The sequence below is a fragment of the Camelus dromedarius genome, chromosome 1 (assembly GCF_036321535.1).
Source record: "Camelus dromedarius isolate mCamDro1 chromosome 1, mCamDro1.pat, whole genome shotgun sequence".
In the NCBI taxonomy this organism is placed as follows: Eukaryota; Metazoa; Chordata; class Mammalia; order Artiodactyla; family Camelidae; genus Camelus; species Camelus dromedarius.
The window spans coordinates 20,944,650-20,971,317 of NC_087436.1; the positions used below are offsets into that span (position 1 = coordinate 20,944,650).

Genomic DNA, 26,668 nt, shown 5'->3' on the forward strand with positions numbered 1-26,668 from the left:
CCTATCAGCTGATGCCTGGAGAAAGTGGACTGAAAGATAACAGCGTGCAGGCTGAGGTCACAGATGCCACTTCAGTCGTCCCTGGTGGTCTTCTGGCACTGACCTTAGCAAGCCAGTTCATGAGATCAGGATGCAGAGGAAAATAATCATTGCACTACTACTGTCAGGTAAGTGGAATTTTTTTTTAAACGTGATGCTGTTACATGGGATATAGGATTATAGGTCAAAAGAGCAACATTTTAGTCCTATCTAACTTAAATGAATGTATAAATGAGTAGTATCTCAGATCCCAGTTTGGTGGATGGATTTTTACTGGGACTCAGCTGGTAAAGTAGAGAAAATGACACAAGGGGGCCCAGTAACTGCGGCTGAATCACAATTTTCCAGTATGAGAAGCATGCTTCTGTTCCCCAGCTAGACTTAAAAGAATTTTATCAAATATTATGGGAAACATCTCTGCTGTGAAGGAATGTGTTGCTCTGTTGGTGTTTCAATGAGTTTAACTTGTAAATTAAAGAGTCATTAAGGAAGGTGATGGTGGATGTACAGTCCTCAGTTTTCAAGAAATTTCCCCCCCAAAATTATAATTTCCTCCTTCTCCTGCCAAAAATGTACAAGCCACAAGCATGAACTCTGAATCCACAGGGGGGTTGTTTCCCACTTTGTGGCCCACTTCGTGAGGTGTGATGCAGTGAAAAAAGAAGAAAGAAAGAAAGAGCTCTTATTGGCTTAGGTGTTATGTGGTTTGGGGAGAAATCGAAATCAATTCATTAAAATAAAGAAATAACACAGGTGCATTAAGAAGTTGTATCAGATTAGCATTATTCTTGACCTCTTCCTGAGAATGTCATGGTTAACGTCTTCTTAAATGCAGTGTTTATGTGTCAGAAATACTAGTGCCCAGCACGTAGATCAGGAGCAGGCCATTACTTGGAATGTCTCTAGCCCCGCAGACGTGGCTGTCACTCGAGTTAGAGCAAGTCTCAAGGATCTGCTGCTGGATGGGGGAGGGAGCCAGCATTTTCTAAGATACATGAGCGGGTAAAAAGAGTGTCATGGTTAAAGCACAGATGTGAAAGACAGGCAGAACTAGGGTCAAACCTGGCTTCACATCGGAGAGCCCGGGGAACAAGGAGGCAAACGACCTACCCTTTCTTTGCCTCAGTGTCCTTGTCTGTAAAATGCAGACCATGCTGGTACCTGCCTCCTAGGAATCACATAAAGACTAAAGAAAGTAATTACCGTAAAGTACTTACTCCAGCGCCCAGCACATAGTAAAGAGGTAAATGAGTATTTACCTATGATAATAATTACAAACTAGGAAACAAACCTGGGTACGTGATGGTGACTTCTCAGAAGTCAGGGAGAATGGAAAATTACGGGAAAATAAAAAAGTTGCTCTAATTTTTTTTTTAAGTAGCAAAGTATGAAAACATTAAGTTGAAGAAAAGAAAACATGTAGAAGGAATGCAGCCTAGTATTTAAATATAATCAAATATCTGTAGAGCTGTCACACAGAAGAGACCAGAGGCATTCGCTGTTTTGTTCCAGAGGGCAAAGGGCAAATACTCTCTCATATTAGACACATTATCTATTGGTGGTGGGGGAAGCACGATATTTGGAAAGGACTCCTGGAAAAGAAAGAAATTCATGAAACCAGTGCTCAAGCTGATAGTGGATTAAGGCCTTAAATGAGACTCCACCAGAAGGTCGTCAAAACCAAGTGACTTTGACGCCTGCCTTAGTCTCCAGTGCCACAGCTGTCATCATCCTTACATCTGAAATCCTCAAAGAAACCCTCTTAATGTGACTACTTTATAGAATAATAGAAAGATGTTGGGAAAGATGCCCCCCTCCCTACCCCGCCCCTTACTCATTAGTTGGGAGGAGAACCTGGAAAGAATGAGGAAGGAAAAAAAAAAGATTGTTTTCTTTCTCCAGTAATCCTTAAGGATAAAGCCACTATTTCTAATTCTACATGTATCAGATGTCATCCTCCCAATGGGCAGTAACGTTTTCGAAATGATTTGATTCCTGCTTCCTGAATTCATTCACTCACTGGTTCATTCAGTAACTATGTGTGGGGTGCCAAGCACGGAGGCCAGGGCAGTCAGACATGCGGGCTCCCGCTCAGGATGCAGGTGCCATCAGGGCAGGTGGGGGCAGGCAGTGCGAGGGAACACAGACGTTAAACAGGATTTTTTTTTAACAAAGGTAATAAATGCTGTTTATGACTTCTTTAAATTTACATAGTGATCCAACATATTAATAACTTCTGAACTTCAAAAAACCAAATCCATTTACATTTGGTGTAGTATCGGTCACCAAAATGACGGGGGAAGGAAACTTGATGACTGTCAGAATGTGCAGAGGTTTTCATTAAGGCAATATTGACGGAGACGACCATTTGACCAGGTGACCATCTGTCACCTCAAATGCCTCACAACTCTGGAACGCTCCTTGTGACAAACTGTCAGCGCACAGTGTTTCCTAAATTATTGATCATTAAAATGAGAACAGACAGTGAAAAATAACGCGAAGAAAATTAAACCAGGGAAGGCGATGAACATAAGGCAGGAGGCTGATGGAGAGAAGGGCGGCAGGAAATTTTTCTCTGAGTTAGTGACAACGATGATGAGAGTTGAACAGTGAGAGGAGGCCAACCCTGTGAAATCAGGGGGAAGGGTGCTGGAGGGAGAGGGGAAGGAGAGGATGAAAGTTCTGAGACAGGAGAAAATATAGGGCGTTCAAGGAAAAGCCAAAGCTTTAATTTGAAAATCGGATTCTGATGCTAGGAAGTTCTTGGAGAGAGTTCTGTGTAGATAGACCATGAATTACCCTGGGGTTCTCACTACACACACCTGCAGGCACACCAGGCTGAACAGCACATGCTTAGAATGACTGAGAAAGTGGGCATCTCCTTTTTCTTCAGCGATCCAAGAAGAGAAGCTTTCTCTCCATTTAGCTGTTGCAGGAATGAGTTCTGAACTGGATTTCAGGGACCACGACACTAAATTTCTTAAAGTGAAACCCGTGTCTTCATGTATGCATCCCCTGCACTGCTGGGCACCTAGTCGGCACTCAATTAATAACAGTTGCAGAAATGACCGATGACCAGAATTCTGCTGCAGACTAGTTTAACTGTGGGCAATTGACCCCCATGAGCCTCAGTTTCCTCCTGCCTATTTAATAAAACACAGAATAAATAGATGGCATCGAAAATCCCTTTCATCTCTAAACTTCAGTGACACCTCAAGGTCAGCCTGAGATGATCTGTAGATTAGTTACCACACCTATAAAGCTCTAGCTTAGGGTGAAATTGGATTTTTAGAGAGAAATGAACACTCCACTATGAACTCCTGGGGAAAAATTTCTAAGAGGGGAAAGAAGAGACTGTATCTCGAAATTGACTCACACTGATTTGAATTTGGGAAGTTGAATTTAACATTCTTGCCATGGATTTTTTTTCCTTTGCTTTCTAGAGGATTCTTGAAAACATCTATGAATCTACTGGAGATGCACATTTTAAATAATTTTCCTAAATGTCTTTATAGGTTATATTTTAACTGCATCTCCTCAAACGAGCCCTAACACTCAAAGTCCAGGTAAGTTACCAACAAAAGCAGATGGATACTAGATTTCCAGCCATTATTATCATATCCATATATTTAATAAGTACTTATCTGTGTGGTTTTCTGTGATAAATGAACTAAATCAAAACTAAAGCAAAAATACAGAAGAGAAACATCCCAGGGTTCTCTCTCAGTGTTGGGATTGGAGGTAATTTTTTTCCCTGCTTTTTAATACTTTCTAAATTTTCTGTGAAAATAATCATAAAATATAATTAGGAAAAGTTTAAAAACTCTTTAAATTAAACATACACAATCTCTGCTTTCTAAGATGTCTCTATCATTAAGCAATGCTGACAAACATTAACAGAGGAAGACCTAGATTCCAGCATATTTATTGCATTGTGCTTATTACGACTCAAATAACTTGGTTGTGATATATACTGAAACTGATTTCAGGGACCTGATAGAGAAAAGAGAATTGATAGTAAACATATGAGATAACCCACAGTTTATATTTTCCCATTTTCTGTTTTTTTTAATTGAAATATAGTTGATTTAAAATATTATGTTACTTTCAAGTGTACAACATAGTGATTCAATATTTTTACAGATTTTACTCCATTTATAGTTATTATAAAATATTGGCTATATTCCCTGTCCTGTACAATATGTCCTTGTAGCTTATTTATTTCATACAGAGTAGTTCATACCTCTTAATCCCCTACCTGTATTTTGCCCCTCCCCACTTCCCTCTCCCTACTAGTAACCACTAGTTTGTTCTCTATATCTGTGAGCCTATTTCTGTTTTGTTTTATTCATTCATTTTATTTTTCAGATTCCACATATAAGGGATAACATACAGTATCTGTCTGTCCCTGTTTGACTTATTTCACTAAGCATACCCTTTAGGTCCCTTCACATTGTTGCAAATGACAGAGTTTCATTCTTTTTTATGACTGAGTAATATTCCAGTGTATGTATATATGTGTGTGTGTGTGTATCTCATCTTCTTTATCCAGTCATCTGTTGATGGACACTTAGATTGCTTCCACATCTTGGCAATTGTAAATAGTGCTGTTATGAACACTGAGGTGCATGTATCTTTTCAAATTTGTGTTTTCATTTTCTTTGGATATATACCCAGGAGTGGAATTGCTGGGTCATATGGCAATTCTATTCTTAGTTTATTAAGAAACTTCCATACTGTTTTCCACAATGGCTGCAGCACAAATTTACATTCCCACCAACGGTCTACAAGGGTTCTATTTTCTCCATAGCCTTATTAATATTTGTTATTTGGAGACTGTTTTTTTAGGAATTTTATTTTATTTTTTTAATTGAAGTATAGTCAGTTTACAATGTATCAATTTGTGGTGTGCAGCATAATGTTTCAGTCATACATATACATACATATATTCCTTTTCATATTCTTTTTCATTATATGTTACTATAAGATATTGAATATAGTTCTCTGTGCTATGCAGAAGAAACTTGTTGTTTATCTACTTTATAAATAGTAGTTAATATATGCAAATCTCAAACTCCCAATTTATCCCTTCTTACCCCCTTTCCCCCCTGGTAACCATAAGTTTGTTTACTATGTCTGTGCGCCTGTTTCTGTTTTATAGATAAGTTCATTAGTGTCTTCTTTTTGCTTTTTTTGATTCCACATATGAGTGATATCATATGGTATTTTTCTTTCTTTTTCTGGCTTACTTCACTTAGAATGATGATCTCCAGGTCCATCCACGCTGCTGCAAATGGCATTATTTTATTCTTTTTTATGGCTGAGTAGTATTCCATTATTTAAATATACCACAGCTTCTATACCCAGTCAACTGTTGATGGACATTTCAGTTGTTTCCATGTCTTGGCTATTGTATATAGTGCTGCTATGAACATTGGGGTGCATGTATCTTTCAAATTAGAGTTCCCTCCAGATATATGCCCAGGAGTGGGATTGCTGGCTTATCATACAGTAAGTCTGTTTTTAGTTTTTTGAGGACTCTCCATACTGTTTTCCACATTCTTACAGATGTGAGGTAAAATCTCATTGTGGTTTTGATTTGCATGTCTTTCATGATTAGCAACGTTGAGCATCTTTTCATGTGCTTATTGGCCAACAGTATGTCTTCTTTGGGAAAGGCCCATTTTCCATCTTTTAGAGTACTTATTTCTGTTATGATACAGTAACTAACCCTCAAGTCCCCGGCTGCCACACTCCAGTAGCTAAGGGTATCAGAAAAGTGGCAGCATCTAGAACCTTAGGATGCTTTATTCACTGAGAGACTCCTATGACATCATGGGAGTCAGGCAGTGTTCGTCCTATACCTGTCTCAGAAAAGTAAATGACTCCAAAAACACTGCAAGCCCCAAACCATAAAACATTCTTCTGTCAGTCACCAAGCACCATACCAACTCTCAGTGCAAAAGTGCAGGAGGAGAGTTCTGACCTCATCTTGTCTAGAGCCTTGTCTCCCTTAATATTTTAGATCAGACAGTTCTTTCATCATTTAATGGTCTTGGCACCCATGCTAAAAATCAATTACCACAGATACAGGTTCATTTCTAGACTCTCAATTCTATTCCATTGATTCTTAGAGCAATACCACACTGTTTCGATTACCACTGCTTTGTAGTAAGTTTTGGAATTGTAAGGTGTAGATCATCCATCTTTGCACTTTTTTAAGGTTATTTTGGCTATTCGGGGTCCCTAGCAATTCCATATGAATTTTAAGGTCAATTTTTCTCTTCGTGTAAACATTTATATCAATCAATCAATCAATCAATCAATCATTCATTTAACACGGTCAGTAACTCTGTAAGATAGACAATTATTATCCCCATTTTACGAATTATGAAACAAAGGTACAGAGGGAATAAGTAAACTGCCCAAGGTCTCAGCTCGTAGTTATGAAATTACTTTGAAGCCAGGCCGTCTGGCTCTGGAGTCCGTGCATTTCATCAACATGTTGTAATGCCTTATTTGTCCTACACGTTGATGTTCGCAGCTTGGCACATCCTCTCTCTGCCAACATTGTCACTCAGCGTTCTGCTTGTGCTTTCACTAAAGTGAAGTCTGTAGTGAAGGCTGGTGGTCTGTCTTCTCCTTTTGGTGCAGCTAATGAACCCTAAATTTATGACTATTAAGTTAACTTTTTTGCTGTTTTTTTCTCTGGGCTAAATAACCTTTCATCTAGGGCTCTCCCTTTGATATAGCCACTCATTTCTCAGTCATGGTTGTGTTTAAAAATCAAAATGAAAGAAAAGAAACCCAAAGCACAAAACATGAATGCAGTGCCTCTATGGAAGGCAGGCGAGAAGACAGTTCGTGGCAGTGACATTGGGTCTTGCCAGGAAAAACACTGCACAAATTTGCCTTTCAGTGTCCTCCCTGTTCCATCAGGTACAGATCTCAAAACATCTTGTCAAGCAATTCAGCAACATCACTTCAAAATGAGTGTTTGGGAATGCTGGAACACATGATAAAGTTTATCCTCATTAATTTATTACCAAAAGAACTATACATCAATCACTTGTGATTGCAAAGCAGATACCTTTCAGATTCTAATTATTTTTTTTGCCTCCTTGATTTATCACAATTGGAGAAAACAGTTAAAACTTCTCACTGCTATTGTAATTCTGTCCATTTCTTCTTTTGCTTTATATTTCATGTTGCTCTACTATTGAGATATAATGGCTTGGTCAGTCCATAGTTATTTAAGAATTATTATGTCATGTATCCTTTAACAATATAAATTGAATTAATTGTCTGTCTTTTTATTGTCTTTGCCTTTAGTTTGACTTTGTCTAATATTAAAATTGTGATTTCTGGTTTTATTTATTTTTATTTTTCAAGTATACCTTGCACTCTTTTTTTAACATGTCACATTCTTTTGTTTTATTTGTACTCCTTGTGATCTAGTGTATTTTTGTTGGATTTTTTTTTTCCTGTCTGTTTTGACTCAATCTAAATGTCCTTATCCTTTAATACAGAAATTTAATCCATAGACATTTATGGATTCACAACTGACATTTAGTTTATTTTCTGTTATTTTTATTCCATACTTTATTAAATTTCTTATTTCTGATCTTTTAATGTACATGCTATAGTTTATTTGCCTATATCCTCTTATATGTTTGGAAGGTATATATCATACTTGTAATTATCCCATTAGCTAACTTTATGCTTTTGAAAGCATTTGTTCTTAGAACTCCCAAACCATTTTAATGGCATTGCACACATAGAAATTCGAACTGCTTTTATAGACCCTGTATAAGCTGGAAAAGGCTACTGGAGTATGAAGCCAACTGGCCAACAGCTTGTGGGTGCCTTGAATGAATTTCAGTTGTGTCATGGGCTACTGATTCCCGCACCCCTCTGGAGGCCAGGTACTCAGGTAGGGTACAGCCATGGCTGTCAAGCAGCAGGACATTCAAGGATGGTTAAGGCATAGTGAGTGTACATTGCAATTCATTGCACACAGACACAAACACACAAACAGACATATGTATGAGACAAAATTCCACAAAATAATAACTGTCCTTACTGTGTGTGATGCACTTTGATGTAGTCTCTTCTATCGTATACAATTTGATTTTTTAACACCAGTGACAACTGTGTAACTGATTTCATAGCCCATTAATGCAGGAACTCACTATCTTGACTACATGCTGGAATCATCTGAAGGACTCTAAAAAGTACTGATGACTGAGTTCCACATCCAGAGATTCCAAATATACCCAATCAGGGGCCAAATCCAACCTACCACCTGGCTTTGTATAGCCTGAAAATTAAGAATGCTTTTTACAATTCTAAGTGCATAAAAAAATCAAAAGAGTAATAATGGTTTGTGACATGTGGATAGTCTATGAAATTAAAATTTGAGTGTCCATAAATAACTATTGGAATACAGCTGTACTCATTCACTAGTACGTTGGCTGACGTATTGTCTGTGGCTGCTGTGGCACTGTGACAATGGAATTAAGAGCTGTAACAGAGACTGTCCTGCAAAGCCTAAATTTTTATTCATTCTCCCTTTCCAGAAAAAAAAAGTTGACCACTCTTGCACTAAGGGATCCCGAACCCAGATTTCCACCAGAGCCACTCCACTTTGTTTCATACACTGAGGAGCCCACCCTTGGAAAGTGCATGGAGGGAAAACAAATGTGGGGGAGATGGGGCTTTCTAAGACAAAACCCCAAGAAATAGCATCATTTCGTATGGAAAATTGTGACTGTTATTATTTCTCAAGCAAATCAGGCTAATACCCATTTGTTTCATGAATAAGTTTCAACTCAAGATAAGGGTGATATAAGAACCTTTGAAAATGAAAAAAAAAAAATCTTAAAAGCCAGGAAAATGAAGTTTCTACATGTTTATCTAGTCTGGAGCAATGGTTCTTGTTGCTGGCAGCACATTAGACACCAGTGCCTGGGAACTGCAGATGGTTCTAATGGGCAGTCAAGAGTGAGGACCCTGATTTGGCTTCTGTTGTTCCTATTTGTCATGGTCCAGCCAGTGATGGCAAGTATCAGTGGTGTGAGAACTTTGGGATAAAGCTTTCATTTTTAATTAGAATTTTTCTCATCCACTCTAACTTCCTTAACTCCAAATCTAATGTGTATAGGAAGTTTAGCTGCAGAAATGCCAATATCTTAAAATAAAGCCGGCACACCTAAAGTATGTGAAATCCCCTTTAGTTCTGAGGATTTATGGTAAGCAAGAGTAACTGGATTGGAAGATGCTTGGCTGGAAAAAGTGAGATTTCAGTTCACAAACTGTTACTAACCAGAAACATCTGTTCTTCCATAACCTAGATCTGACACTACAGGTCACTTTACCACTGTATGTTAGAGAAATAACCCTCTCATCATCAGGTTATGCACAAGATGGATTATTATTTTTGCATCTCTGCAGTTAGCCAAAATTCCTGTTAGTGAAGGCTTGCTTGAGAGTTAGTTTCATAATTTGGTGAGAATTTAATCTTCTCTTAGTGAAACTTACTTGATGCTCTCAATCTTTTTATTCTGCATAGATTGTGGTAGGACTTGACAGACAGTTCTGCAGTCAGAGAGATGGGAATTCAGAATCCAGCTCTGCCATTTATCAGCTGCGTGATCTTAGGCAAGTGAGGCAATGTTTCTCATCTTTGTTTTTCACATGATAATTAATATTTAATAATATTCCCTTGGGTAACTGTTTTGAAGGTGTCAAGAGAGAATGCCTAGAGTTAGCAAATACACACGTTAACTAGGAATATTATTACCTTCAACATAGAAATGGCTATGATTTGGGGAGAGTAAGTACCTTAGAGGACATCTGCTCCATTACTCTCATATTAGAAGCAAGAAACTTCTAATGACTTATTCAGATTCCTAACCAGTTAGTGGCAAAACCAGGACTAGAACTCTGATCACCTTTCTAATTGGAACAATAAACAACAATATCCCTTGCTTTCCATCTGTCCAGGCTGAAGAATGCAGTGGCTGGGGTTATGGGCTGGTTCTTCTCTCTCTTACTGCTGGCTCAGTGATGGTTTGGATGAGGATGACTGGAAGCTGGGCAGTACAGAGCCAGGCTATAAAGTTCAGGGTTCCATGTCCTTCTAGGCCAAAGCAGCTCCAAAGCAGACTCATCAAGGAGTGGTTCTCTACCAAGTTAAGGAAGGCAGAGGTGTGACCAACTGGCTGCTGGGAACTGCCGAAGCATGCAACTTGTGAGCAGAAACGGGTCATCACATTTGACATCTGGCCCACGAACTGCACCAGCTAACATGCTGTGTCCTTCTTTAAGAGCTATTGATGGGACTTCACACAAAGTGTTGAGGGCTATTCAAAACACTAAACTCAAATGTTATCCCATCAACCGCTTTATCCTTAGAAAGTTCAATTTTTCTAAATTGCAACTGGCTACTCTGGCTTACTAAAACCTTCCCAAAAAGGAAAAGTGAATGACAACAGATGGGATGGACATCGAACTATACTATTATAACTTGACCCAGATGGAATCTGTGAGTCCTTTGGTTCAAGGGCAAAACTGAGTATTTCTTTAAATGTATTGCTTTTTAACAGTAACTTTCTCTAAACATCTTTTGGAATAGGCAAGAGCCCTGTTTATACAGTCATTCTGTAGAAAACAATACAGTCTGACAGAAAAGAAATTGAGTTGGAAGTCAGCATATGTGAGGTTTTTCCCAGTTTTCCCACAAATTAGCAGTGCAGAACTTCCACACATGCATTTATTGATCAGTTTTCACTGGTCATCACAATGCCAAAAAACTATTGCACTTATCTGTGAAATTCCTTCTATTTTAAAGAATGGTCTTGCCAGATAGAAACTAAAAGAGTTCAGCAATAGTAAACCTATGCTAAAAGAAATATTGAAAGATCTGTTCTAAATAGACAAGAAGCAGAGAGCTATACAAATGAGAAAACCATAAGTGGAAATGGGATAACTATAATGAGTTACAAGAGAATAAACATGAAGATGTTAAAAAAAAAAGGACATCAAAATTATAAAAGGTGAGACAGGGGAGCAAGAAAATACAGATTTTTTTCCTCTCTCTTCTTTTTTTTTTTCTTTTTTCTTTCTTTTCTTTTCTTTTTTTTTTTTTTCTCATTCTTTTTAGGATGTGTTTGAGCCTACATGACTACCAGTCTAAAGCAAACAGATATAGTAAGGGGTTAACATACCTGAAAAACAAGGTAACCACAAATCAAAAGCACACAGTAGAGTCACAAAAAAACAAAAAGAAACCAAGCTAATACAAAAGAAAACTATCAAACCAGAAAAATACCATATGATATCACTTATATGTGGAATCTAAAAAAAAAAAAAAAGACAAACAAATTTATTTACAAAACAGAAACAGACTCACAGACAAAGAAAACAAACTTATGGTTACCGGGGGTGGGGAAGGGAGTGGGAAGGGATAAATTGGGAGTTCAAGATTTGCAGATATTAATTAACATATATAAAATAGGTAAACAACAAGCTCATACTGTATAGCACAGGGAACAATATTCAATATCTTGTAGTAACCTATGGTGAAAAAGAATATGAAAATGAATATATGTATGCTCATGTATGACTGAAGAATTGTGCTGTACACCAGAAATTGACACAGCATTGTAAACTGACTCTAGCTCAATAAAAATATATATTTAAGAGTTCAAAAAAACAATTTACACTTGGAAAATTTAGTTTTCTGACCTGGAAACTATGAAGGCTTTTCCTATGCAGAGTATACCCTTGTAAGAGTTTGCTTTTGTAAGATAAGACTTCTATCAACTGCAAGTCAGGAGGGAACCAAACTGAAACTCACAGCTGCGTGAGCTGACCTTATCACAGCGTGACAGGAGCTCGGCTAATGGAAATTTGGGCAATTTCCAAAAACTGCAGGGTATTTGTCCAACACTGCATCTTGCATTCATCCTAACGACACTCCCCATGAGAAATGCCAGCTGTTTGGGAGAGCCGTGTGGTTTAGTGGCTAGAGCACAGAGGAGAGTGCTAGGAGACTGGACCTCTACTCCCTATCATGTCCTCACCCACAAGTCACCCCGCCTCCTCCGAACACCGGGAACAGCGGCAGGGGCCCTGTCGTGCTCCCTCTTACAACGCCCAGGCATCTCAGGCTGGTAGCGTTTCCGTGAGCACCTGTGAGGTCAGAGCAGTGAGGATGAGAGACCAAAGAGGTGAATGTTCTGAAACAATTCATGTTACACAAGTATGAGATGATACCACCATGCAAATTTGGAATATTTAATATTCTGGGTGGTGTATTGACTAATTTGTTCCCTCTTACCAAATCTAAAACTATGGGATTCAGTTCAAGTCACAAATACGTACTTGCCAAGTACCAAAGCAAATGCCATTTCAGTATCTTGGGACTGAAAAAAATTTTTTAACCAGGAGTCTGAGGCCTTCCCAAACCTTCCCTTCCATTCCATTTGGTGTTAATTTGCCACCTGAACATTAAACTCTTATCAGTTAGCTGCCCCTCAGCCTCCACGTAAATGCACACTCTCTTTCTCCGTATTTTATCCCATGCTATTCCTTTACCTTAATTCCTCCTCCTCCACATTTCCACCAAAAACTCTACCTATCCTTCAAGTTTCAGCCAGTGATTCACCGCAAGAAGGTGTGGGGTAGGGACTCCAGTGTAAGTTTTCAGAGCCCAGTGCAGCTAAGGAAATGTGCAGGGTTGGCTCAAGGCCCATCTCTGTTCCGGGCTGGTCAGATGCTGGATACATCTTCCATGATATCTCAAGTTAAATGTGCATCTCTTGGGCAGAGAGGTGGAATTTTTCAGGTATAGTCTGGATGTGTTCCCACAAAAGAAGTGGGGAATTAAGAAAAGGACCCTCATATCAGTATTGCTAGAGCAGAAAACAGTTTTTCTCAGTGGTTACAGGAAGAAGACACTGAGGGCTAAGAGATAATGGAAGAACTGCAATAAATTGTAAAAATTTGTGTAAAAAGTCATCAAAATGAAGACTGCATTATTATTATAAAAATTCTAGTACACAGGATGTTTGGGAATCTCAAGGAATTTAGTTGTCTTTTTTGTGTGTACCATGCACCCTTATGTTCACCAACTAATATGCTAAAACACGAAGGAAATCTTGCTGACAAGATCTCAACCAGGCAGAGACTTAGGAAGTGGGCATATTATTGCAAGGCAGCAGAATTACGTTTCAGTTCTGTCCCATACCAGCTGTGTTAAACTGAGCGAATCATCCAATTTTCACGATATCAAATTTCTTCTTTGTAAAGTAAGAAAGTTGGAGTAGATGTTCCAAGAGACCTTGTATGGTAATATGTAAAAGTACATTTTGAATTAATTGGGATAATATTTAGATTGACCTTTACTCAGGGAACAATGCAGACAAGTCGAAAGCTGATTAAGCAACAGAAAGGGAGGGGCCCAGAGTATAAGAGGACAAAAAGCAGAAGAGAAACCCCTCTGTAATCCAGGCCCTAAGAGGTTCAGGAAAACTGCGTCCATTGCTTAATGGTAACATATTTGCTCAGATGGCCCAGTGGAAGATTCTGTTGTAAAAAGCCCTGTTTAAAATAAGCTTAGTCACAGAAATTTTGCAACTCTGCATTACTGAACATGTCCCCAGATGTCATTAGCTGATTAGGGTCTTAGGAACCTGGGAGCGTCAGATAGACATGAGGGCTATCAATGTAGCATCAGAACATTCTTGGTGCTTGCTGGGGATATGTTTTGTGGAGCTTGGGGTTCCTTACCTTGGATTTTGAAAGTAGCTTAAGCATCTGAGGATGTAGAAAGAGACATTTCTTTTGTTTTTCCTGAGTGACATCTTCCAACCAGGGGTTGGTTTATTTAATTTGAGGTGCTCGATAAACTTCTTTAAATTCTTTAATTGTGAATCTATTTTAGAATAACCAGCATGTTCTTTAAATGCAATTAAATCCTAGAAAATATAAAAGCTTATCTGTGTGATCAGAGCCTGTGTCCTTTCAAACTGACACTGGGAACTCTGAAGCCTCTGAGCGTTCCTCATACCACTCACCAAGCACAGGTATTAATCCCTATTGAAATACTTATACAAGGTTATCTGTTTTTTCAGAATATGAAAGAAAAACTAACTATGACAAAGGTCATTTTACAGATCAGCTACCGAAATTAGATGGTTAAGGAAATGATGTTAAAAATATTTTTTATCAAGTTATTCTTAGATCATTTATTTATTTACTATAAATAAGTATTTATTTACTTACTGTGCTGGTGGTTTTAGGTGACCGTGTTATGAAATTGTATCAGACAATTAAATCTGGAGAATTAAAGCAAGTATTTCTAAGATCATAAGTGGAAAATTTCAGCCTCAAATCAGTTTGGCAACCAACCAGTTTTTACAGAATATGCCGCTCACAGATGGGACTTGGCTAAAGTCTGCACAATTTGTTTGAAATTGCAAGGACTGTGACTGTGTTACTCTAAACAATGTATTGCCTTCAATATTAGATATTCCTGAGTTCTGACTTCAATTTAGAGCCTTGGGACTTCTGCCTCTACTTCTTCGGAACAAAATTTCCACTAAATGCTCCTCCCCACTGAGGAATAGTGGCTGGAAAAGAAAGAATTCTATCTATTTGCTAGAGGGTTAAAATTATTTTGATAAAGTTCGAAACTCTTTTTAATGAGCTCTCTCTACCTAAGCATTTTCTCCTTTCGATAGCAAAAAAGTTACATAGATTTTGCTTATCCCTTGAAAATACTGTTTTTCCCCTTCTCTGACCTTGTTTGAAATTAAAAGCATTAAAGTGCCAGTTTCAAGAGATGTTAGATCCTACTGCTGGGTCTTTGCCATCTTTTTTACAACTTGCTATAATTTTCTGTCCCTTTAAGCCCTTAACCTACAGGCCTTCTGCACCAAAGGCAAGGCCTACAAGTGATAAGGACTCTCTGAGGAGCGCCTCCTGTGCCAAAGGACTGCTTATCTTGGTCTCTGTCGAACACAAGATGGGATCCTCTTATAAAGAGTTCTGGGCATGTCTCCCCCACCCCCCACATCATCCTTCATGCTATTGACAGTGATCTTCCCAAAATGAAAATCTGGTTCAAACCCTTCATTGTCCTTCTGCCACCTTAAAGTCCAAAGTCCACACCATGGCCCCAACACACATCATTTCACTGCTTCCTCTGCTTCTCACATCACATGCTGCAACCACGTAGACAGTTGCAATTCCAACTTGTGATGATGTCTCAAGTTCCAGGACATCCCTGACCCTGCTGACTCTGTACCTAAATGTCCGCAGAGTTGGTGGGATGAAATCCTAGACTTCTTTCAAGGTGAGTTCAGAGAACCCCTCCATGAGGTCTTTCCACCTCCTTCTTTTTCAGATAGAATTGACCATTGTCTCCTCTGTGCCCCTGCTCCCCTAAAATACTTCGTTACACTTAGATTACATTTTGTCCCTCTTTACTAAGGTGGAATTTCCTCGATGGAAAGACCATGAATTATTTATTAATTCATTGTATTCCTAGTACAAAGTAGACATGTCAAAACACTCTTTTGTAAATGAACACACAAGTGAATAAATACCCAAGGTGCCAAGTAACCATCAAGGCCTACAGAACACATCTGGATTCTAAATGGTCAGTCATTAAGATTTCACTGAGACTTTGCCACTATGCCAAGCACTGGGGACTTTGTGGAGTGTTTAGTCTAAATCTAAGTTAGGGAGGTCGTCTCTCAAAGCCAACTAAAATGGCTTTGAACTGAGACCTAAATAGCAGACAGTGAGGCAAGATGGGGCCACAGGAGGATATTCCTGCCTAAACAATTCAAGGGTAAACTGAGTAGGTGACAGCTGGTAGAAAGACACAGGTCTCAGTACACTGTCCTTAAGTAGACTGATCAGATGTGCCCAAGACATTTTCCATTCTTTGTGGATTCTCCAGGAAACCGTGAGTGTTTAGCTGAGGAGTCAAGGTTATGCTGTCCCTGGGAAGTGTCTGCAGGTGCCCTTCTACCCTCATGCCATCATACTGGGATACCAGTTCCTTCACTAGAAAGTCTCAAAGGAATAAGCAGAGACACATCCAGAGAGTTTAGTGCACTGATGTTTATGTCAGAATGGTTTATAACTCTCATAAGAGTAAAAGTAACATGAATGCTGAAGAGGTTGATAAACTACAATATTCATATAATGGAATACTATGCAGCCATCAAAAATCTTGTAATAGAAGAGTATTCAAAATATAGGATGTATGTTCATGGTGTATATTTTTAAATACTATTTACATATTGATACATATTTAAACACAATGATTCCATATTTAGATGCAACAGCTAAAAGTTCAGATGGCTATATACCAAAATGTTTAAAGTGTCTGTCTCTGAAGGGGGTGGGTCTAGCTCAGTGGTAGAGTGCATATCTAGCATGCACAAGGTCCTAAGTTCAATCCCCAGTACTTACATTAAAAAAATTAAAAAAAAATCTAAGGAATATATTCTACAATGTCTTTCTCTGGGTAGTGGAATGAAAATGGTTTTTATATTTTTATTTGACCTTTCTTATATTTCCCAACTTTAATTTGTTGAATCTATATTGCTTTCACAATTAAAAAATCTTATTTAGTTGATAAAATTTTACAAAGTAATTTATAAATTTTAAATGTATAAAACTTATTTAAAAATAAATACATAATTGCTTAATCATAAAAATCAATATATTATATATTGAGATTTTTTTTAAATACAAGAGAATACATATCCAGTATTCATATTTGTGTGCATATATATTTGTGGTAAAGAATAATCACGACCTAGAATTCATTACATCACTTGCTTATCTGGATCCTCAGCCAGTAATCAGAGACCGGAGCCAGCATTTCCTACAATTCTATTACAACTCTGAAATTCTACTTTTGAAAGAGAGAAAAGAAGTACACTGGGGGAACCTTAGAATTGACTCACCCTCTATCCAGCTAGAAGAAAACTGACTCTAATAGTGTCTTTGTTTTCATTTTTCCTGTGGAAGTAAGACTGTACCCAGGAGGTGGAGGCAGGGAGGCATGGGGCAGAACTTTAGTCTTTGTGTAATGGCCGTGAGTTTCCATCTTTCTTTAACATGGACAGTTTTCCAGTTATATAAAATGCAATGCAAATACAGCTTCAGGTCTCCCCCTTTATGCAAATGACTACAGCCAACGTGAATGTAATGTTCATTACATGCCAAGTACTATACTAACTGGAATGTGTGTGGGTGAATGTATCCACACATGTATATTTATTAAACTCATTCAGTCCTCACAGTGACATTTTGAGGCAGGTATTATCTTTTTATAAATGAGGAAATCAAGGCCCACTTTCCTCATCTGTCAGGCCCTGCAATGTAGAATTTCTGGACCTGCCGCTGGAAGAGAGGTGAGATCACTGTGTCTTTTGTTAGATGCTCTATTGTCCACTCATCACCTCATTCTTAATCCCTTTCTTAATTTCTCTTTTATACCATTTCGCTTTCCGGGAACTTCTCAGCAGCAACCACTCCTAGTAGAGGTCCTGCAGCTACAACTCCAGGCCCGACACAAGGGTACCAACAAGGTTTGTTCAAATTTTAAAATAGTTCCTCTGGAGTCATTGTTATGATGCAAATCTATTGAATGCGACCTGTCACTGTTGGGAAACTGTGACAAAGACTGAGAAATGGAAGTGAAGTAGGCAAGAGTCCCTCCTCTAGAGGAATTCTCACTTCTGGAAAGGCTCACAGAAATAATATTATAGGTTAAAGAAATTAAAGCAATTCAGCAGGCCACAAAAATGATGAATGTGACCATGAAATGGTGAGCCAGATAAAAGGGAACTGGTAGAGCAGTGGTGAGGAGAGCCTGTGGTCAAATCCAGATGGACTCAGCCCTGGGCTTAGCCCTGCCCCCGCTGCTGACTCTGCATGAGCTGAACCCTCAGTTCCCCAAAGGGCCTGTCTTCTTAATTTGAAAATGGGGCTCATTATACTTATCCCGCAGTGTTTCTCTAAAGATTAAATGAGAAAATGTGTGTAAAATTGCTTGGCTCCAAGCCTGACACATCAGAAGTGCCTATTAAAGTACAAGCCAAGCTGAGTGCTGAGATAAGGGTGGTCAGGCAGCATCTCTTTCTCTGGTTATTTTTCTAGGGAGAAAAAGATGGCTTTATTAGAGCTGCTTAAATGTAGAAAGGGAGAGGGTCTTTTGTCAGTGGGGTTTAAGTGGAAGGATCCTCCAGATTTAAAATAAAGCCTCAAAGAAGACTAAGCATGACTACTGGATCATTAGCTAATAGAAACACTGAGAAAATGCCCTGAGGTAAATGGAAGCGATGGATTTTAAGAACAGAGACCAAGGGAGGGAAATCAGGCTAAGTGCTTAGAACTCATTCTTAGGCTTCTGGGTTCGATTACACAATCTAATTTTCAAAGTGATTTCAGTGTGAAGCCGACATGACAGTGTCAAACCAGAAAGCATTTAAGGGGCCAACTACAAACACACATGCCCTGAATCCCATAAATGATCACGGGCATGGTGGACCACTGTATTAAGTGTTTTCATGCATTATTGAATTTTATCCTCATAGAGACAGAATCATCTTCATTTGCCCAAGAGAATACTAAAGCACAGAGAAATTAAGTCACTTGTCCAAGACCACACAACTAGTAAGAGGCAGACACGTGACTGAAGCCGATTCTGTCTTGATCCAGAGCTCGTACACCAGCCACAACTATCACCTGCCACAAAGATCAAGAAGACAAGCCCAATTCACGTCTGTGCATAACTGCTGAAGAACGACCAAACATAACGGAGTCCTTGACTGTGTCATGCAATATACTGTAACATGTTATTTGTAATCATTAAATTCAAGAAAATTGTGTAGCAATAGTAGTAACGGGGCTTCTTGACATAAATGGCATTCAGAGACAACAGAAAAAGAAATGTAAGATGTGAAACTGGTAAGGGAGAGGTTAACTCTAGCAGAGCATTAAGGCAATGGTACTAGAAACTTCTGCAGGACGGGAACCTAGTGGGACTGCTGGCAAACACTCCGCTAAGACACAGTGAGGGTTTGAATTCTGATAGTGGCTGTGGCATAAATCTGGAAAATTGACAGCAACAGGACCTTTTTTGGGGTTGGACTGATGTCCATGTGGAGTGATGGCTCAGTCTGTCTCCTTTCTGCTCACCATTTTACATTTTTGAAAAAATGCACAGCTTCTAGTGGAAGTCAACAGCTCTTCCAACCTTCTCATACCCTTCCCTTTAGTTAGTGAGATGGTTTGCTAATTTCTGATTCATGAGAACTCGCTGGATAGTTGAAAGTAGATACTGGAATTACTAAAGTTAAGACTGACACCTTCCCCCATAATTTTTACTGGCTAACTGTTGAATGCTGAACAGCAGCACTCCAAACACACTTAAGGAAAAGAAACCCACTGAGCAGTCTAATGCCAAAACAGTATTTTTAAAAACATGACTTATGTTTTCTGACTTTATTTTGAAATTTTGTCTTTTTAGAAGTGCCACAATATGAACCCCCATTCTCAGCACCAGGTATGTTAGTATTTGACATGGAATGATGATCATTGCATTTTAAATTGCGTATTGCTAGTTTCAAATGCCTATGTAAAGAAGAAGCACCAATTTTATTTTTTATGTTTATTTTCTTTCTTTTTTTGCTGTTTTTTTTTCCATTTTTATTGAGGTATAGTTAATGTATAATATTATATAATGTACAATATTATATAAGTTACAATATTATATATAGTGAGTCACAAGTTTAAAGGTTATACTCCATTTATAGTTTTTGTGAAATATTGGCTAATTCCCATGCTGTACAATATATCCTTGTAGTCTCTTTCACACAAAATAGTTTGTACCTCTTATCCCCTAGCCCTATATTACACCCCTCTTCCTTCTCCCCACTGGTAACCACCAGTTTATTTTAAAAACAAAAGAGTACATGTTATTGACTTTTGTCATACAAAATTGTAAAAGTAAACAAAATATGTTCTTTTTAAAATTAAAATAGGTATTTCTAATTTCCTTAAACATTTTGAAAACACCAACACATAACTTAATTCTCATTTTTAAAAAAATTAGATATTTTTTAGCTTGCTAACCAACCGTGGGTACATGGGAAAAGTCTAAGAGCTTATAAAACAATTGAACTTCTCCCTTCCCTACTATAAAGAAAGCAATTAATTGGCAGCACATCCAGAATAAATATAGACCATTCATGCCTCAATCCAGATTCATTTTTGGCCCCATACTATCACTTTGGGGCTATCTTCTCAACCTGCTATTACTGGGGACTGTGGCTCCCTTCTTAGGTGTTGCGCTGGTTCATTTACACGCTTCTTTACTCTTCCATGTTTCTAAGCCTCCCCTCACACTTGGCCTGTGCTCACACTTCACACCATAAAAAACGAATTGTACAACTGAATCATTATCTCACAAATTAAAGCTAAGTGGAGAGAAAGGTTGGGCAATACGAGTGAGAGGAAAAGCTACTTTTACTTTTTTGTATCAGTAAATAGGCTTTTAAATATATATCAGTCAAATAAATATGCTACTAATATGCGAAAGGGTCTCTAATTTAAATTGTGTTTCACTCCCAACATGGAAAAGATTTTTAGTGATTTTATTATAGACTATGTGTAAGGATACTGTGGAAGGAGCAGAGGCTTAGACTACAGGTGACCTGGACAGTAGTTACCAATGTGCTTCTAACTAGTTGTCCCACCTCAGATAAGTAACTCAAACTCATTAGGCTTCCTCATTTCTAAACTGCTTATACCAATTTCCTTCCAAATTTCTGATTCTACGATCTGTCCAATACCCCTTTACACATCAAGACATTATTTTCTTCCATACCTTTGAAACACTGAAAGAGTTTGTGGTTTTTCTCATGTTGGCATAAAAGGTCCATACAGCTCTCATCCGTAATTACACTTGGGAGACCCTGTAAAGAACACTGGGGTTGGAGTTGAAGCCCCTGGGTCTTGGTTCTGTCATTAGTTATGTAGCCTTGGACAAGAGATTTTACCACTTTAAGTTCCAGTTTCCCACATGGTTACTGTGAAAAATCTAATTTTTAAAAAGATAAAATATACATAAAAGTTTACTAATGTACTTTCTATTAAAAAGGCAAAGCGGTATTACCCTGACTTTGCCTGCTTTATTTGCCAACTGTTATGCGGTCCTTTATTTCACATTTTTATATTTTGCTGTTTTCTTTTTCTCTCCCCCAGTAATAACAGTCATTGTTTTTGCGGTGATGGCTGGAATCATTGGAATTATCCTCCTAAGTTATTACTTATTGGTAAACATAAAGGTGAGGATTCAGCTTTTAATTCTGCTGTAAGTACTGATGTGAATAGCTCTAGGAGGGTTTGCTCCTCTGGGTTTAACTCAACTCAAACAGAAACAAAACTGCATGAAACTTCATCATTGTCCATGAGCCCATGGCATATGCAGAGATGCTTAAACATTTCAGGGCTGGTTTCTCTGTTCGTATCCAATTCTGGTGCCTAGGAACAGGGACCCGTGCTGAGGCCCAAGGACAAAAACCCCCCTTCCTGTAAGGAAGAGGGCAGGTCTGACCCTGAAGCCCAGTAAGGGACAATCTTAGGCTTTCTGTTTTTCTTGCTTTTATTCCCCATTTTTTGTTGGCCTTGTGCTGGGTTTGTTTACAAAAGATGTATTTTGTTTAACCAAGTATGAAAAATGTAAAATTCTGTTCATAAAAACAAACCTTCCATCTTTTTCAGCTGGACACACAAAAGTGACTGAGTTACTCGAGCAGAAATTTTTCTTTTTATCATTTGCCCTATTAAAAAACCACAAATATAAATCTATCCCCATTTTCCAGTGAAAGGTCCTTCAAAAGTTTTAATTTAATATTTTTTGATGGATATGGATGAAATAGCCAAGTTTCTAGTTATAGTATCTAGTTTATGTATGTGAAAAATATTTAAAATAACATGATATGTTTATGCATGTTTAAAACATTTGCTTTTTTTATTCTCGTATTTCCTGAGACAAATTTTTCAAACTCCACCTATGAACTTTCCAGCATGAGTGATTTTTTTTAATCACTAAAGCTAATTTCAAGTCTGTATGATAGCATTCCAAAGCACACAACCTTCACTATAACCTATTTAAGACAATTCAGATGCCACATTTGTGTGTTTATAATGCTAATAATTGGAACTATAGTCATAGATCATTAGGTACCTCGTCTCAAAAGAATGGTACAGTTCTCACCCACCCTCTACTGTTTCTCTCTCTTTGTGCTCTCCACATTGTAACCACTGTATGTATTCTTTTAAAAAGGCTTGTTTAGAGAGGCAACAACACTGTAATGGCAGGTCTATAACAAGTTGATAGTAAATCTACGTTAAGTTCTTCTGTCCTTTTCTTTTTTAACTATTTCTATTAGGTGAGTTTTATGAACATCCAAATCTATGTTTGGTTAGCATTACTCCATGTAAATGTATTTTCTCTAAGTAATACTTTCTTAATAAAAGTAATTGACAGTGTCTGCTCTAATATGAGAGATTTTTTAAGGACTTGAATAAAAGATGACTCCTCTTGTTGGCAATTTGAACACTGGGGAAAAAGTTATCTCCTTGTATTTGGTATAGACGGCAAACTGTTGTCTTCTCCCTTGGTTGATGACCTTAAATCTAAAAAAGTCAACGATATCTCTTGGTAAAAGTCAGAGAAAATCTTCTATATGGACATAGAAGAATTGGGTCATGGTCAATATGACTAAGAAAATGTATCTTTAAAAAAAAAATTCTATTTGGGCTTTCCACTACAGCAGGGAAATATGACAGAGTCAATGTCTAGGGGAATATTATACCTATGGAAATAAGAAATACTATTAGAAATACAAATAAAAGTTTAAATTAAAATTTGTAAATATCTATGAAATAGTAATTTCTTCCACAAAAGACCTCTGCAAAGTGAATTTTAATCAAAACAAACTTTAGCCAAAAAAAATTTTTTTAATTTGAGGAATTTTTACTTACTAAGTATAGAAAATTGTGGCATTAACATTTTTTCTGGTTTTAATTCGTAGCGAAGAGCATCTGTCAAACCATCTCAACCCTCCCGGATATAGGTGTGCTTCTTTTAACTTCTGTAGAGACAGAAAGACCAGGTCAGTGCTAATATTTTTACTGCCTTTTGCCTTTTTGGAAGGGAAATAAATTAACGATTTATTTCTTTCTGAGTTGGGAAGGGTGCACCCAGTTAGAATTCATTTACATTCTATTTCATCAATGCCTCCTCTGTAAGATTTTATCCTTTATATGAATGTTTATCTGCAGCATAATGAAACTCCCCCTTAGGCATAAAGTATCTTTTAAAAAAGAAAAAGTAAAACAAATACCATAAGTAAAGCAAAAACTAAGTTCTTTTATGTACATCTTATTTTCCCAAGTGCAAAGTTGCATCATAGGAGACCCTACAGTGGATAGAGTTTAACAGCCCCAGATCTGGAGCTAGACCCGGATTTGAATCCACACTCCAACACTTAGCAGCTGTGTAACTTGACCAGCTCTTCTTGTGGCGATAACAGTGGTTAATGTGGAGGGAATTTCATGTGGACACGATGATGGTGTTCACCTCATCGAGTTTCATGAGGATTAAATGAAGCGCCAGCATCTAGAGCAGTTTCATCCCATAGCAAGTGCTCCTGCCTGACAGCTGTCACAGACACGACAGGCCCTGCACAAACGGCCAGTTGCTTGGCTCCGTTTTCGCTTCCTCTCCCAAGCGCGAAGTGGATGAGACAACATGGGGAAAACAGCAGATACGTTCTGTTCATCGAAAATAGAACCGACTCACTATTTTTCAAAAAGAGCACTCACTGCCACCTTGAAGTGAGAGGTTTTTTTTTACATTTAAAAACATCTGGATGTTAGGGCTCTCTTGCAGAAAACAAATGTAAACTCTAACAATGCTGCATCGCAACCGCTAGCATGACTGCAATTCATAAGAGCTAGTAGCAGTTGCTGTCTCTGCTATGTGCTTAAATACCTAGCCAATTTCACTACCTATGGCCTCTGGTATAATCTCACTGATCAAGTACACAGTTCCTTTAAACTCTGCCTGAGGCATAAAACCCAAGTGACGTCTAATTTGGGAGATGTCCGCCAAGAACAAGTCTCTGTGGAATGGGCTTTAAATGCTCAAGCAAAATGGAACTGATCCTGCCTTGTACAAAATCGATTAAAGTTCTTCCCATGGTCATCAAAAATCATGACAGATCTCAGGTGCTGTAAATTTCCATATTCCAGTTTTAACCCTAGACCTAGCACCCATCTTCAAAGGACTTGCTAGGTTTTTTAGACTTTGGGGTCACAAAAAATAGAGTTTCAAAAATCCGCCTCGGGTACATAAGCTATATACGTAGAACTAGCCCATCACAGTATCTTGTGGGTTCTTAAATCTCAATGATGATGATTCTGTAATTGTTTAGTCCTAGGAAGTAAATGCTCTATAGAGTGAATGGCATACATGTCATTCTCAGCTAAAGGGATTAATAAAACTCAATCTGCAGATACTTAAAACAACAAAAGTTTTGAGTCATTTACCAGACTCACTTCACTTACTAAAGTTACCTTGACATAGGACTTGCAGCTGGAATATCTGTTAAGTATTTATCTACATTCTGCATCATTGCAAAAAAAAATATGTGTTGAAGCTGTTTTTAAAATGGAGCAATTACCAGCTGAAGCCTAATTTTTTTGCTACTTAAATTTCTATATGCTTTTAACTACTGATTTATTTTGATGACAAATTTAGTGCTTAGTTTGGTTTGTTTTTTTTTTTTATACAATCTTGAGCCTCTCTGTGGAATAACCCACAAAAGTTTGAGACAATTTAATCCATCAAAAGTGACTTAAAATATCCTTGTTAGTTGAAGTACAACAAACATTTACCAAATGCTTACTTTAGGCTGGGTACCACACTCACATTAGATACACCGATCAGAATCTCTGTCCTTTAGAAGCTGAGAGCCTAATCGCGGAACAGACAGACTGTGGTCATTGCAGGGAACAAGTTTCAAGGTAGTAGAGACATCTGCATCTGAAAAAGACTGGGGCAGGTAGCAAAGGCTTCTGGAGATGAAATCACCGGAGGTCAGTCTTACAGGACAGATGGAGGTTTCTGGGGGCAAGCCAGTTCCAGGCAAAAGAGCAGCTTGAACAAAAGGATAAAAGAAGACAAAATACGGTGCACTCAAGAAACTGGGTGCATTTCCACATTCACAAGATTAATGCCTCAGTTCTCTGTTCACATCTCAAATATATGTCAAGGCAGTGAAAAGTCAGATGAACCAAATTTTAGGCTCATTTCATGTCTCCATATTTGTGCCAATGAAGTTATTATATGTGACTTAGTAAATTAGTGAAATGGGTTATAAAATCTGGCCCCACCTCACAGGAAATTTTGGGAAACACATGATTACTATAACATGCTTTAGCCCTAGTTTTGTAGAATACTGCTCTAAAGTAATTTACAAGTCAAAAGCAGTCAGAGATTAGAATGATCTGCCCCTTCAACAAGAACCAGAGATGTGAGGGTATAAAGAACGGATCGCTTTAACCTCCTTGAACCTGCACATGATTCATAGTTGGGGGGAAATGAGAAAAAGAGGGTCTGAATCAGCTGTCCACAGTGGCAGCCACATGTGACCCCTGCCAGCCCACTTCTTATGGGAGAATTTGAGGATGCACGGTTCCTGTAATTCCCCAGCAGAAGAATGCCGTGGGGAATGTTCTGCTTCTATAACAGCAAAGGCTCTCCCCATCCCTTCACGCACCCTCGGCAGTAACATAAACCTAACCTACCGGCCAAGAAAGGTAGAGCATCGGATTTGGTCGGAAAGACCAGCCCCTGCCCTTCCATCCCATGCTAGAATCAGAGAGGACTCTCGCAGGGAGTTTCTGCACAGACTTGCCCTTGCTTATGTCCAAGGGAAAAAAAAAGTGATTCCTGAAAGAGATTACGGACTAAGAAGCTTGTCTTAAATTCAAACACACATATGTAATAACTCAACTGACTTATCACTGACTGCCTCCCCATGACAGTCCACCCCTACAGAATTCTCTGTTAGTTTCTCATGTTTGCAGAAACTAGAAACAGAGGAATTATGTTTGTTCCCTACCTAAGGCTTTTGGAATAGATTTCTAAGACATTTTTTTGTTACACATAACTCTAATAGAGCTAATCTGAAAAGAAATTCCTTTCAGTTCCTAATAATTGTATTCAAGGACAACTCTTAAGAATGTAGAATCCTGAAATTTATTTTATGCATTAATTTCCTGTGGTATTTAAATATAACTATGTTTTACACTACAGTTTTGTATTTTTTTCTCTCTCTCTCTATAATCCTTCTACAGAATTGATGAGAATCTGCTCACCAAACCAAGTTTTGGAAAAACTCAAAGACAAAAGACTTCAGTCAAATATGTGAAATTCAGTCAAGTGAAAAATGAACACATAAAAAACCAACAAATTGTTTACTTTCCTACGTTGTATGAGTTCAGGATAAAAATTTCATCATAA

The 26,668-nt window shown here is 38.1% G+C and overlaps 1 protein-coding gene across 5 annotated transcripts; it reads left to right on the forward strand.

Moving 5' to 3' along the window:
• On the forward strand, positions 1-26,668 carry GYPA (glycophorin A (MNS blood group)). 5 transcript variants are annotated; one of them, XM_064489500.1, is made up of 7 exons: positions 11-167; positions 3,555-3,605; positions 17,592-17,657; positions 19,601-19,636; positions 21,337-21,419; positions 23,172-23,252; positions 26,503-26,668. In XM_064489500.1, the coding sequence occupies exons 1-6, from the start codon at positions 131-133 to the stop codon at positions 23,211-23,213; spliced, it is 315 nt and encodes a 104-aa protein (XP_064345570.1). In that variant the 5' UTR covers positions 11-130; the 3' UTR covers positions 23,214-23,252; positions 26,503-26,668. The 5 variants fall into 5 exon arrangements, with proteins under 5 accessions (XP_064345576.1, XP_064345589.1, XP_064345585.1 ...); XM_064489505.1 differs by having other exon boundaries at positions 13-167; positions 17,595-17,657; XM_064489506.1 differs by lacking the exon at positions 19,601-19,636 and having other exon boundaries at positions 1-167.